Here is a 15636-nt window from a genome sequence, read left to right as displayed (position 1 = left end):
TGTGGCAGTTCTACATTGACTTCCAGACAGATCTCTCCTTCCACCATTGTTTGGTGGAGGTATGTGCTAATAGCATATGCTCTCCATTTAGGTCCCCTAGTCCCCTGGGAACAGTTTCCCAAGTGTCAGGTCAAAATTGTCTCTTGTCTAAGGACTAATTTTGTCATCTTTGTGAATCTAAAGCTACAGTAAATAGTAAAGAAATACCCATTATAGGATCTTCTAAAATTCCCAGATATGTTTAAATTCTAATTTAGAAAGGTAAAGATGACTTACACACTTAATTATTAATTTACTGCATCTATGTTTTGAGTACTTCCTATGTTCCAAGAAGGCACTCTTGTGATACAGAATACAGAGATAAACAAGACTCACACCTAGCTTAGGAGATATCAGATCCATAAGTTATTATAATACAGGATACAAAGTGACAAGTGCTTTTAAATAGTATAAATAAAATGTGAAGAATTTAGAGAAGGGTAAGTGTGCTTAAACAACAGGCCTGGGACGAGGATCTAGGAAGGAAAAAGAGGGAGATTTTGTTGTATAGGCTTTGTAGGATGGGATGGGTATGCTAGGAAGATCCAGAGGTGGAAAATTGTTAGGTGTGGACAGGAAACCACTGACACATGCTGGAAAGAAAGATAGACTGGCCAACCTAGGCAATGTGGCAAAACGCTGTCTCTACAAAAAATAGCCAGGAGTGGTAGCATGCACCTGTAGTCCTAGCTACTTGAGAGACTGAGGCAGAAGGATCGCTTGAGCCCCAGAGGCAGAGGTTGCTCTGAGCTAAGATCATGCAACTGTACTCCAGCCTGGGCAACAGAGCGAGACCCTGTCTCGAAAAAAGAGATAGACTAGATCCAGTTATGTTGAATGGTCAGGCTGGAGAGTCGAGTCTGTGGAAGGAGACTGTTAAATATGTGTTTCTTAGCAATGCTTTTAGCTGTATAGAACAGAAAAGGTGGTTAACAGTGATTTAAACAAGTAGGAAACTATTTTTTTCAACAAGTCTAGAAAAAAAGAGGTCTCAGTTGTTGCAGGAGATTAATGACGCTGTCATGGACCCAAGTCCTTTTCATCTTTCTACTTTGCCATCCTTGGCAAATTGGCTTTGGGTCTTCTTGCTTGTTGTCTTCTAGTAGAAGGATGACAGCTGCAACCTCAGCATTACATCTGCATTATAAACAGAAAGAAATGGGGTGGGCATTGCCACCTTTTTGACTATGCCTTTTATAAAGAATTGAAAGATTTCCCAGACGTGGCCTGGAATACTTCCACTTCTGTCTTATTGTGCAAACTGAGCTACATAGCCATCCCCAGCTGCAGAGGAGGCTAGGACAGTGATTATTATGCTTTTCCAACAAACGGAAAAGAACTGACAATGGTTATTGGGTTAGCCGTCCCTCAGAGCTTTCTTTCTGGAAAATTAGTATAGTCATATTCAACATGGACTGGAAGTGAGACAAGCAGGGAGAGCTCAAGATCCTTCCATGAATATAGTTAATATATAATATAATTCTACAATTAAAATTCTAATTTAATTCTACAATTACATAATTTAATTATACAGATTAAAATCTTCATTTGATTTATTTATTCCCCTCTCATGGTATTTATTTCTTGTGTTAAATATGTCAGATGTATGTTGTGGATTATCATGAAACCTTTCAGCAATATTCTTTTTCGTGTTTATATGTGTTCATGTAAGTTTGCATATCTGGTTAAACTAAAATGAAAATATTCTGTTGACTTTTCTTTACCTTGTAATTCTGTGCTTTTGGCCATTCATTATTTCATTGTTACCATGCCTTGTACATTATAGCTATTTAACACATTTTTCTAAAAATTAAATTCAACTGCTTAGACTTAAATAGAACCCCTTAGTTTTCTTACCAATGTGGCAAATTTTTATAAGCTTTAAATTTGTCAGATTGAAGGTGTAAGTATTGATATATTGTTATTACTAGGCATAAACTATTATTGTTGAAAGGGAGAAGGGTTACTGACATACAGGGGAATTATTTGTAATCAAGCATCAACAACCTTAGCTTCTTGAGTGTGTTTGTAATAGCTGAGGCCTGATCAAGGCATCAAATCTCTCTTAGGTTTTACTTTCTTCTATGATTAGAAGGTTGGACTTAGGTCATGTCAAGAGGTCTGATAGTGCATGATTCATTGAATGAGTTTGCCTATGAGGAATGGTGAGGGCAGATGGAAAGATTTAAATGTCTAGTTGAATAACTTAGTTTTGCCTTTTTGAAGGTCGTGGCGGGGTTAGCATTTAGGAAAAAAATAATCCAAAAGTTCATTTCAAATGAATGGACTTAAAATGTCATATAAAGCCTTTTTGTTTTATGTCAGTGTGAGGTATATGTTAAGAAAACATTAATAATGACTATTGTTTCCCCTTTATTTCAGTAAAACAGTCCTGGGATTTCACTGTAAAACTAATAGAGAGTACTTACTCAGACCCATATTTGTGGCAGTGTTTTCTTGGGCATCCTAGTCAGTTTCTAATTTCATGAAAACATGTTTAGAGAATCATCCCTCTAAATTCTTCTCATGATGCAGCTCTTGCTGGTGACACACCCTTGCGCAGATGTACCCCCCGTGTGGCTGCTGAGAAGCAGGAAAGCCAGTAGGGATCCACATGTCTCAAATCTCAGCAGCCTTGGCTGGTGCTTCTCCCCTTCTCTCTGAGGCTTGTCACACCCTGCTTGTGGTGGTGGTGACCATAGCTTCCACGTTCTTTCTGCAACTGTCCTACCATTCTTAATTTTTTCAGGGGAGGTTCGGCATGTGAGACCCGTCAGATAGTTCTAAGACAAGCCAGCAAAGCCTTTAGGCTTCTACCGCATTTATTGATGTATTTAAAAGATAATTTTTGAACTTGGCACCATGGGGCCATGTTTATCTTTGTGAATCAGTCACTTATTTCTCTCATTTCAGCTTTGGAAACAGTCTTAAATTTCTCTTCTCTGTCTTTCATTGTCCTGTATCAGGCTGCTGTGGTCATTCACACTGATGGCTCTTCTCCTTCCGTACTGTCCTCTCTGCTCGCTGCAGCCTGCTGTGGTGCTGCATGCTGACCGCTCCCTCGATCTGATCCTAGATAGAAGGTATAGGATCAGAGCCTAGAGCAGCAGCTAAGACCTCTGTTCCTTAGGTGACACTCAGTCTTGCCTTGAACCCTGAGGGCACTCCTGCCTTGCTGCATCATTCCAGCCTCTCAGCAGGAGCACCACAGCCCTGGCTAAGCCCTGTCTGTAGCAAGCAAAATACCAAGTAATAGTTCCTGCCTGGTGGGTTGTTGTGAGGATTAAGTTAATGTGGGTCACATGCTTAAAATATAACACTATTCAACATGGATTGGAAATAAGAGAAACAAGAAAGTCTCAGGATCATTCTATGTGCATAGTCCTACAAATTAAAATCTTCAATTGATTTGTTTTCCATGGCTACATATGCTTACATAGCTTGCCTATCATAAGAGAACCTGGCTCATGATAATCCCTTTTTTGGCCATCTCCTAGAGTATAGACTTTCTGGGGCATGAATTTTTTAATTCAGATGATTAAAATGATTTTATTGTAGGGATAACCTTGAATCTGCAGTAATTGCTTTCAAAGTCAGTCATTTATAGTTTTCTTATTGATACCCTGTTCCCCTTGACATTCTGGTGATAATTGATCCCTACATGTGGGTTTATTGAGAATGTATTCATTCTCAGCAGAGATTTATCCAAATGTACATGTTTCAAAATAATCTAATTACCTTCAGGTACCTCTTTAAAATAAAAGAGCTATAAGTGAAAACAATCAAAAGGCAAGGATGCCTTGGAACCTAAGAATAAAAATTTGAGCTCCTTAACAATGAGCTAAACGTGATTTTCATGCCTCTTGCATAATGATTATAGCCTAACCTCACTGCTAGGTGGCTACTCACATTGTACCTGTGCATGCTCTTCCCTGGGTTTGGAATTCTGCCCTCTTTACTTCCTGGCAAAATCTAGTGCCCATCTTCTCTCCTCTGTGGGACATCTCTGCTATCTCTTGCACCTCCTTCCCTGTGGTGTTCATGCCACTCTCCCCTACCCCCAAATACACACACTTTACAGACCTAAGCTCTTCACCTGTGTTTCCAGAGCACATCGTTCATCTAGCACTTACTGTGTGGTTTGTGTCAAGCTCACTGGGTCGTGAATTCCCTGGAGAAGATGTCTTTCCTCCCAGTGCAGTATTAAGCAAGATATGGTCTCTGCTTTTACAGAAGTAGACCCAGAGCTTTAGCACGAGCTTTATAAAAGTGAGACTAAGCCTCTTTACTCCTACTTTGTAACACTCTAGACCAGCGATCCTTGACTAGCAGGTGGTATTTGGTGGTTGTGGTGGAGGAGATAGTATTCAGAATTTCCAGAAGATGGTTAGTGTAATTCAAGGAGGCATATTGCAAAATCATTATGCTGCTTTCATTTTAGCCATAACATATTATTTATTTTGAAATTTCAAATGGTACTAAAAGAAGAGCAGGAGATTTTTGTCATAAAGGGAAGCATAGATTTTTTAAAAGGTAAAGAAACCCTGCTTCATTCCCCACAGAAAGAGGCTGGCGTTTTTATTGATTTATTTCTCTTGAGGCAGGTATTTTTCAGATGCTAAGTTGCAGTTCTATTAGGTTCAAAATAAATATGATAAGAGCAGGTGGCAGAAGTTTTCACAAGTGAATATTTTGTTCACTTACAATGTCATAGGATAATTTTCATTTTGTAATTTCCTTAGCATTAAAGTTCAGATGTTAAAAACTTAGGCTAAACTTTATTTTGAAATATGTATAATGGTAAATCCAGTGGTGAGTGAGGCCAGAAGGATGAATGAAAGTGTCATTAGTGGAAATAGTGCTTCAGTTTTCTGCAGACTGAGTGAAGTTCTGGCTCTGCCTCCACCACTCAAGAACCTGTGCCAACTCCTTGTCTCACTGCAGAGTGTGGGTGGTACTGGACTGCGGCCATGCACAGGCGGAGCCAGCACCTGGCCAGTGCCCGGTTGCATTGCCCAGAACCTGTAGAAGGCTTCTAAAGTCCTTCCAGACAAGATCTCTCAGAGACAGAGAGCCTGGTGAACGTTTCTGTCCTTTGATTGTTTTCACTTATAACTCTTTTTATTTAAAGAGGTACCTGAAGATTATTAAGCATGAGATTATTTTGAAACATGTACATTTTGATAAATCACTGCTGAGAATGAATTTTAGAAAATATTTTAAAATTGTATGCCTGCAGTTTGTAACTCAGTACTTTTAATTCAGTTTTGCACAAAGAACTTTCCAGTGTGTTCCCACTCGTATACTCTTCTGCAAAGCTTTCTGTAGTCAGTTTGAGCTGAACTGTCTTCAGTGCCTTGGAAGCTGCCTAGGAGGGAACTAAATTTCAACCTGGCTGCCTATCTGGGACCTGATTTTCAGACTGAGTTGCAACTTTTTAGTGGATCACAAACTCTCCTTCTGGGGACATCGGGTTTCTGGCAGCTTCTGCCCTCAGTACTGAACCAGCAGTCCACTCACAAGGAGGGAAAGGCTTCTCAGTGACAGGAGAGTAATAGAAAAAGACCACAAACTCTATCTACATGGACCTTGCTCAACCTCCTACTGCACTGCTTTGTGTGTAAGACAAGAAAACATGCAACACTGGGACTCTTATGTTAATCTACCAGCACGTGATTTAGGGGTTTAGCATCATATTTTCATTGCTGTTCATAATGAGTCTAAATTGTGGAAAACAAAAAAAGGGCCTATATATTCAGATTAAGAAATCTGGCAAAAATATGTGTAGCATATTTTTGAGACATTTTTATCCAAAATTAATAAAATGTACTCTTCGATTTAAAGACATGTGAATTCGTTTGCTAGGGCTGCCATAACACAGTACCATATACTAGGTGGTTTAAACAACAGACATTTATTATCTTGCAGTTCTGGAAGCTGGAAGTCTGCGATCAAGTGTCAGTGGGGTAGTTTCTTCTGAGGCCTCTTCTTGACTTGCAGATGGCTGCCTTCCCCCTCGGTCTTCATATCTCTCCTCTGTGCCTGTGTCCAAATTTCCTCTTTTATAAGGACTCCAGTCATATTGGATTAGGGTCCACCCTAAAGACCTAAACTTAAATTACCTCTTTAAAGACCCCATGTCCAAGCACGGTTACATTCTGAGGTACCAACTTAGGAACTTGATAGGGGACACAGTTCAGTCTGTAACTGTGAATTTCAATCTGTGGAGGTAGAGCAATTTATTGACTAAAGATACATGGAGTGCTGTGGCTCGGGCATGTGTATCATACCATAATTGCGACATACAGAAAGTCACCACTAGGGGTGGCTACTTGGCCAAGTCCTCAAAAGACTTCACCCTCTTTCTGTGTAGTATAGTCCTAAACTTAACAAGTAAGAGTGTCTAATGTTACCACAAAAAGAAAGGGTATGACAAGTACTCAAGAAAGAAGGAGAAATATAAACGCTAAAAGGCTGGTCCTGGAATTAAGAATAAGGCCTTCTGAGTGCAGCAAGTTTCAGTGCACTTGAAATTGTGTTAAACTTAGTGATCAGTTTGCATGTTTTTAACATAAACAATGTTGTAACTCAATATATATTCCAGTCTTTCCCATCAACAAAGCACCTTAATAAATAGGAATAGCAAAATTATGAGGAATAAAGATTTTCCATAATATCTTTAGAGCTTGAGGAAGTACTCAGAAAGACACATCAGATTATGTGCCATTAACTATGGTCAAGGAAAACTTGTTTTTGAGTAATTTCTTCTGTGAGTCGTAAACCAAAGGCTCTGCAGGAAGCACAGACTCATTCTTTGAAGAGTAGAACTATTAATTTGTTATTCCCAGGGCTAAGTTTTAAGAAATTAATTTTTTACAATGTTTAGAAATTCTGATTGTTTGAAATTTTCATTTACAAGTATTTTTAAAATACTTTTTTTTCTTCTCTCCTTAAAATTCAGCTGATGGTTTTTGGAATCTTTCTGTGCCTGGATGCGTTTTTGTATGTGTTCACCCTGCTTCCTTTAAGAGTTTTCCTGGCACTATTCAGGCTCCTCACTTTGCCTTGCTATGGCTTAAGGTAAGTTTAAGATCATTAACTATTGTAAATGTATAGTATTTCTTTATTTTTAATACTTGTAGTAGTTGCAAAGTAAGAATAATTCATACAGTTTCATCCACACTTTGGCCCTTCTTGTGTACACTGTTTACCTTTTTAATGGATATTATATAATATGTTTATATAATATTATACTTTTTATATACTTATTTTTTTCCAGAATTGTTTTGAACCGAAACTTTGCTTTAGCCAGTAAAATAATGTTAATGCTGGAGGCTTTGTAGCAGTGTAGAAAGGACCTGGGAATGAAAGTCAAAGACCTACTTACCACGTTCCTAAGTCACCAGGGCCTTTATTTCCCCGAAGTCCTTGGGCCTCGTAGGCATCATGTGTAGAAAGGACAGGGTTCTAGGCTGGAGTGGGAAAGGAATCTCCTCAGGAGCTCTTACTACAAGGGTTCCTCCATTTCATTTGAGAATCATTGTTGTAATGGTCTGTGGAGCCTTAGTTACTGGTTATAGATGAGACTGATTTGTGAGAGTAGAAGAACTCTGGAAGGCCACTGTCCCATGGGGAGGATCAGATAGCCTGACCCGACATTGACTGTTTTGTGAGCTGTGCACAACTGCCTGACTCCTCTAAGTGTGCTTCCCCATCAGCAAAAAGGAGCTATTGAGAGCTCAGCATCTTTTACCACAAAGATTGGAAGATGTAAAAAAAATACCCAGCATAGTACCTGGATCACAGTAGACCAGAACAGATAATCAATTTTCTTCTTTTTCTTCTCTACCAAAACTAAGAATAGTAAGGTGAAGGTGTTAAGCTTACATGAAGCTTAATGCTTTATTGGTCTTGAGGTTAAAAGCAAGTTTGGCTTTTACGGTTTTCTTTCTTTGTATAGTTATACCAGTGTGTCTCCATTCTGTGTATGGTCCCTCTTTACAGCGTTTTCATTTAGTTCTTATCATAAATGTCAAAGTTACGTTTCTGACATGCATCAGTTTTCTGAATACATTTCATTCTGTGAAAATTCTAAAATGCTAAAATGAACAATAATTTGTGAGGCTTCATTGAACTATGGTGACTGTTCCATGGTGTATAAAATATATAATTAATAAAATATTTTAACCATAGCAATTGAGTTAAAAATTAGTGGTTGATATACACAATTATATGGTTTTTTTAAAAAGACTAAAACCATGAAAGATTCTTTTTTAAAGTAGTAAATGAGCGTATACTTGATATTTGGTAACACATATGGTCTTTTTAAAAATAAGACTTAGTCAGTTTTGATAGAAATTCCTCACATTATAAATTGGAATAATTATGATGATGATCACATTATAAAAGGATTAAAAATTCTTGTTTTTCAAGATTACATGGAGTAAAACAATTATAAAACTTCAGCTCCTGTCATTGTTACATGCTATATTCTGTAACTTACTTGCCTTCCAGGATAACAGTGAATTAGTGTGACATATTTTATTAGTCACAAGTTAATCAAATGGGAAGGTAGTTTTAGAAATTTAGTCATTTAAGTTATTTCTAGTACATCCTTTTTTCTTTTAGGAGAAATTTTAAGAAGGCCTTATTATTAACAAACTTTTTAAAAGGCATTTGTAGCATAGTACATTAATACTAACAAAACCTAACCACAATAAACTATTTTCTTTTGTCACTATTGGGAGCTTCATAACATCATGGCATTTTAGTTCATTTTCAGAAGACCAAAATACAATCTAATAAAACATTACTAAATATACATCTTTATTTGGAACTGCATAAAGCGAATAGACACGTGGAAATTTAGATAAAGTCAGGTGAAACACATGATAGAAAATTACTAATACTGCTGGATGTGGTGGCTCATGCCTGTAATCTCAGCACTTTGGGAGGCCAAAGTAGGGGGATCGCTAGAGGCCAGGAGTTCAAGACCAGCCTGGGCAACATAGTAAGACCTTGTCTCTACAAAAAAATTAAGAAATTAGCCAGACATGGTGGCACATGTCTGTGGTCCTACCTGCCCCAGAGGCTGAGAGGTTGGAGAATCACTTGACCCTGAGAAGTCAAGGCTGCAGTGAGCCATGATTATGCCACTGCACTCCAGCCTGGGTGATGGAGTGAGACCCTGTCTCAAGTAAAGAAAGAAAATAAACTAATACTATGTAGGACTTTTCACATCTACATTATGAGCTACATTACTTTTTAGTTATTCTTTGATCAACAATGTGCAACAAGTTCATGTTCTAGCCATCTTTATGTGGATGGCTTTTAAAGACATGTCATGTGCTCAGTGGCTGTTGGCACAATGTGATAAAACATTAAAATGATAGATAAGCTAATGACTATATTCCTTCTGGAGCGTTCCCTTCCTTGGGCATTGGTTAGCACACATATGAGGTCTACTAAGTAAGAGTGGTGATTTGCCAATGATCCCAAGGGTCTCTCTTTGGGGACAGTTGTTTGAAGTTCCACCTTGTTATATTGTACAGGTGTCTAAAACTGTGCTGCACTCAGGTTCATTTCTGCATAGCCCCTGTTACATGGAAGAACAGGGCATGTAAAATAGTGTTAGAATTCTGAGTCTTTTCTAGACCAGCACGGTGGTGCACACCTGTCGTCCCAGAACTTTGGGAGGCCGAGGTGGGAGGGTAGCTTGAGGCTGGGAGTTAAGACTAGCCTGGGCAACATAACAAGACCCTGTGTCTACAAAAAAATAAAAAATTAGCCAGATGTGATGGCACACACGTGTAGTCCCAGCTACTTGGGAGGCTGAGGCGGGAGGATTCCTCAAGCCCAGGAATTCGAGGCTGCAGTAAGCTGTGATTGCACCACTGCATTCCATCCTGGGTGACACAGCAAGATTCTGTCTCTTAAAAAAAAAAAAGGTCTTAAAGTGTTGGTTCTGAAAATTAAAAGGTGTTGCAGGGAACTGGGAAATCTTATCTCTTCCAGTATTGACTTTACTAGTGGTTAATGATCCCTACCTCTAACCTGTTTTAGATATTTTAAGATTTTTTTTTTTCGTAGCACATAAGGTAATTGCTTTCTTACATTAGTTTGAAATACTTTGAATCTAAATTTGTTTGAGTAGCATTTGAAAATAAGGTGTTTTCTACTTTCAAAGTTAAGCTAAAATGACACTAGAGGGCAGCCTGTTACACACTACATTTAAGACTCCATTGAAGATTTCCCCTGCAAACACTTCTTGCTATTTCTGCTTTGGAGTAACTGAAAAATTAATTTCATGCTATCACTAATAAATACTTACATGCATAAAAAACATGAAATGCAGTTAAAATTATATAACAGTTTCAGCAGTTTTAAATGATAGGAGTTTAAATGAAACTTACATTTTCATTTAAATTTTAAATGAAATGGAGTTCAGGCAATTTTAAATGCCTTGAGGATAGCCAAGTTACACAGAATAGGAAAATCCTGCCTAATGTCTTAGTGCCTTAAGTATGGTTTGTTAAAATTGAGTAATTTGTGCTTACAGTAATATAGTTTGCAGTTTTTGTTTCTTTGAGCAATTTAGAAAATATCTCTTTGAGCATTATTTTTAAAGTCACAAAACTTGAAATATTTGATAAGGTGAAGGTTACATTAAACAAAGCTATTGTTAATGTTAAGTCTAAGACCTTTCAAATATTTTAGGAATATAAAAATACTTTTTAGGTTTACCAAATGATTATTTAGAAATAGCCAGATTTTGCCTTCTGATAGCTTTTATTCCAGGGTTTTCTACTTTGATTAAAGATTATTCGATTTGTCTTGCCTATAGTGATGTCATGTTCCATCCTTTTCAGCAAGCAAAAAGTGCTCTTTCCTTCAGTCTGACTTTGTTTCAAAGAAATAAGAAGAAGTGAAATAGACCAGCAAAGAAGTTGATTGCAGTTTTTTAAGTAATGGTTTCTTTTTTCACTCTCCTGTATTTCAGTCTTCTTTCCATAAAAACTTACTGTCTTCCTAGTCTCTTTGTTCTTTGAAATTGTTTTCACAAAAGGGAGGAAACAGTCCATTTGTCAAATTAATCATGATGCTGACATGGAAACAGTTAACTCTTTGCAGTCTCTAGAACTGTTTGGTTCAGTATCATTTCAGTAATGTACATTATTGCCTTCTTTTTATATTGAAGATTAGTGTTCTCACCTCATCTGTTTGCAGATTTACATCTTGTACAGCATTTGTGAGAAGCTTTTTAAAGCACATATACCCCCGTGTTCTCTGCTTCATAACTTAATATTTGAACCTATTTCTAGATCTTCTGCAAACTTGTCATGGTTTTTGACTTAAGTAAAATAAAGACCCTGTCCCTTCACTAAGGTGGAGGACAAGGGTGGTTCTACAGTCCTTAAGTAAACCCAGCCTTCATCATGATGGCTCATCCAGCAGGGTGTTTTGCTGGCTTTGACCCTGTTATTAAAGCACTGTTCATTATGAGATGTTGGCAGGGTAATTATCTGGAGTCGTATTTATATGTGGTGTTTGCCAAGGATGCACTCCCTCCCTAAAAGTTTATGTCTGTCCTCGGTGATCTGAAGAATACTTCATTGAAATTGTTTCTGATGAATTAACAACCTTGAAAAATCTTTGCCCCCAAATGTTTTGTTGTAGACTTAAAAAAAATTAGAAAATGCATCTAAATTATTTAAAAGCAGATTCACTTATGTATATCTTCCCTCTTTCCCAGATAAGAGTAGTTGTCATTTTAGAAATCATTTGAGAAACTTCTTGAACTAGGATAATCTTTTTAATGATTCCTGGCATATAAAACAGAACAAAGTTTTGATTTATTCTATGAAGTATCTGTTCTTTGAAAGAATAATACAATTTTTGTTTTCCAGAAAAGCAGACTGCTTTATATTATGTTAGAGGTACCAAACATCCTTTTTCCAAATTTACTTGTAGAATTAAATGAAAAATAGCTAATTATGTACCTTTGATTTACCTGGCATTTTTGTCAGCCCTCTATTCTCCTAAAATTGGTGACTTCGTTTTGTGCTTTAGAATTCTTGGTCACATGAGTTAAAAGTTAAAGAAGATTATAGAGAAAAATGATATAGCCTGGTACCAAGAACTGAGTTATTGTTGAAAAAACTTTACTGAAACATTTTAGAAAGTGATAACTTGAGTTGAACAGGCTTAAGTAATAAATGCCGGAGTGCTTTTTGGATTTTGTTTTTTTACCATTAGAGCAACTAAAATATGTGTGAGCAAATGTTCTTACCCCTGGCCCGGCTTTAGGCGTAACTCTCACATGAGGCTTCACAGGCTTTTATTTTTCTTGGTTGAAGAGGCAATGGTATCATTTTCTTTTGAGAATTTATCCCATGGGAGAGCTCTTGTCTCCCAGAATTACAAATTTCAATTGCTTGAGAGTTTCCTAACCTTTTGAGTTTCCTTCTTATGCCTTACCTCTTTAGAAATAGTTCTACCCAAGATTAACTTCACCTGTATGTTATAATAGATTTTTCTCTTATTAGACAAAATTAAGCCTTGATTTTGGCCTAAGGGATTGATGCCACCACTGTAGCACAAGTAGGGAGAGCTCTTGGTAACTTTCTCTAGGGAAACAAATATGCCTTTTACTTCTTTTTACCAGGGCTGATCTATGTGGCTTATTTGTTGAGAGCAATATATTTGTTGTTATTAAAAAGTCTTCGTAACGCCAGGTTTTATTGTCCCGTTTCCTCACTATGGAGCTCTAAGTAGCGTAGCAACATTACAACCTTCTCTCTTTCTTTCTCTCTCGTAAATCAGACCGAAGGGAGGAGCACTTTCACTTCCTTTATAGAATGGAATGTGGTGGCACAGGGACTCCTTGTGGTGAGTAAACCCTGATTTTTCCTTCTATACTCTTGGCCAAATTGACATTCATTAAACGCAAAAGTAAACAGGATAGGCAGACATAGCCATTAGCTAAGAAAATGTGGATCCCTGTCCTTTTCAAAGTAGCATCTTTACTTGGTCTTAAAGCTTTGTCCACATTTCTTTGTGAAGGATTTGACTGTGATTTCACCTAACATGAAAATCCACTCAGAAGTGATCTTTATACATATTAGCTTAGACTTAGCAAATACCTCATCCCCAAAGCCACAGAAATTGGCTGAGCTTAATTCCTTCCATATAAGCAGTTTTTATTTTGCATTACTAAAATTGTGAACATAGCTTTATAAAAACAGGTTTTTTTTTTCTAGTATAGTTTGAAACTAAAGTTTAAGAAATGGTTTGAATCATTCCATTTATGTTAAGTATTTATTTTTCTGTTACATGTCAGTCAAACTTAAGATTTAAGATACTTAATTTTCTAATTGAGTAAAACATCTTGATTTCACTACTTTATTCCAGTTTACTTTAAAATTATAAAAGGACTTCACTTTCAAAAATAAAACCATATTAAGTATTTTGCATTTTTATTTCAGTAGTGCTTGTGTTTCTTCACTCTTTCAATTATACCACAAATGGCTGAAAATAGAGAGAGCGAGAGATCTAGTCTATGTATTTTGTAATGAAATAAATCATGCTAATATTCTGGCATGTTTCAACACTGATTTGCAATAACTATGCTGGGATTCTCCCATTTTTCTCGCTCATTTTTGGTGCCATGTCTTCCTTCTTGATCTTTCTGTCCACTACCAGATTTTACTTTAATCACAGTTAGCGTATTATCTTCCACTAAAGAGGAGAAGGAGAAAGCTTACCCTTGATCGTCTTTCTCTACTCTATAATTCGGTTTCTCTAAATCTATGAGCCTTCGAAACAACTGGAGATGCTCTAATTGGTAAATTGTATAATGTAAAAGTGTACAGTTGCTAAAAACACAATGGAAATGGAAATGTTTGTAAGGATAAAAAATAAAATTTAGGAATGTAGCGAATTTGGTTTCTCTAAGGTTGGTTTTACTAGAAATTTTTAAAAGAATTCTGTTTAAATGTCTTGTTTTGAAAAATGTTTAAGTTCTATTAAATATCTGATGTAATACTACTTGTGTGATGACATACACCCAAAGCTGCAAATTAGATTAGCGGGTTTTTTACTTTGCCCAACAGTATATTTCACTCGTTTATGCTTTCGTATGGGATTTTCATCATTTGCAAGGTGAATTGCCAGTAACCACCACTTAGCCATTTATAAGAACTTTAGCATGAAAGTATTTTTCAAAAGCCAATTCAGGGTTGAATAACAGGGCCTTGGATAAGCTTCTTAGGGAGTTTGAAGTGCTTATCAGATAGTCATCTAAAAATATCCTGGCAGAGAAGGAACAAATAAGCTGATTGGTTCAAGTTGTTTTAACCAGGTAAACTTATTTGTGAGGTTAGGTCTTTTCTTAGAAAGAGGCTGTGGTACATACAGCTGTCTTTTAAGATGCCACCTTAGAAATGATTTTTTATTTTGGCAGCCTTTCTTTTTTGTTAACAAGGACATTTATATGAAAACAAGACTCTTTCCAGGTGCGGTGGCTCAAGCCTGTAATCCCAGCATTTTGGGAGGCTGAGACGGGTGGATCACCTGAGTCAGGAGTTCAAGACCAGCCTGGCCAACATGGTGAAACCCCATCTCTACTAAAAATACAGAAAAAAAAAAAGAAAGAAAGAAAACAAGACCCTTGTTTTTAAAGGTTCTGCTTCTTGTATTCTTTATTTGAATAGTATTCCTTAGTTCTGAAAATCACAGTCATCCCTGCAGCAACCAATTATGATGTTAGCAATGGATGGAACACTTTCACCAGAGCAGGGGGTGCACAGAAAGCAGTGAATTCAATATGTGTATATCATATACATATCATATAGTCCAGGTTTTTTTGCATTCATTTTTAGAAATAAAGACCAAGTGATAGATAGGTTTGTTTTTTTGTACAGCAATTTATTCAGATGAGATTGCAATACAGTGATAAAGTATGCAGTGTTAAATTTTACAGAAAGATAATAAGTTCTGAGTTGTTGATTCCTGCAAGTTTAGAAGTTCTGTTTTAAAAAGTCCAGAATGCAGATGGTTCTGAAGAGCGTGCCTTCTGGAGCCAGATTGCCAAGTGTCCATCCCTGCTGCACCATGTGGGAACTTAGTCACTGTGCAACCACAGGCATGTTCTTGACTGTCCCTTGGCTCATTTGTAAAACTGAGATGATTAAATAAATAGGATTATTGTGAACACTAAAAGGAATATATGTGGATTATCTAGAATAGTGCCTGCCACATAGTAACTGAATTGTAGCATTAGGTGTTTCTACAACTTTTCTTTGTTAATTTGTCAGCTTGGTTCAAAAAGTGTGGTATTATATCATTTTGGGATATGTATTTCCAATGTTTGGTAGATCTAATTTCTAACTATGGCTTGTATTAAATATACTGTTCCTTCATTGATACACTAACACATTGTTCTTTGATTCCAAATATGTATATAAAGAAACACAATTGGATATATGCTTAAAAACCCTTTGTCTCTTAAATAAAATTGCTCTGACTGAGATCACTCAACTAAGTAGATGCCATCTAATACCAAAAGCTCTAAGTATAGTTTTCTACTTAAATTAGTTA

General features: G+C 36.8%; 1 protein-coding gene across 1 annotated transcript in view; it reads left to right on the top strand.

Moving 5' to 3' along the window:
• The window catches only part of TAPT1 (transmembrane anterior posterior transformation 1), a 64772-nt gene that overhangs the window by 16895 nt on the left and 32241 nt on the right, over positions 1-15636 (top strand). Inside the window, 1 exon segment of the mRNA NM_001266589.1 lies at positions 7001-7119. Within this exon segment, the coding sequence (NP_001253518.1) occupies positions 7001-7119 (119 nt within the window).

This window comes from Macaca mulatta, chromosome 5, assembly GCF_049350105.2.
Source record: "Macaca mulatta isolate MMU2019108-1 chromosome 5, T2T-MMU8v2.0, whole genome shotgun sequence".
Taxonomy (NCBI): domain Eukaryota; kingdom Metazoa; phylum Chordata; class Mammalia; order Primates; family Cercopithecidae; genus Macaca; species Macaca mulatta.
This window is presented reverse-complemented; position numbering and strand designations above follow the sequence as displayed.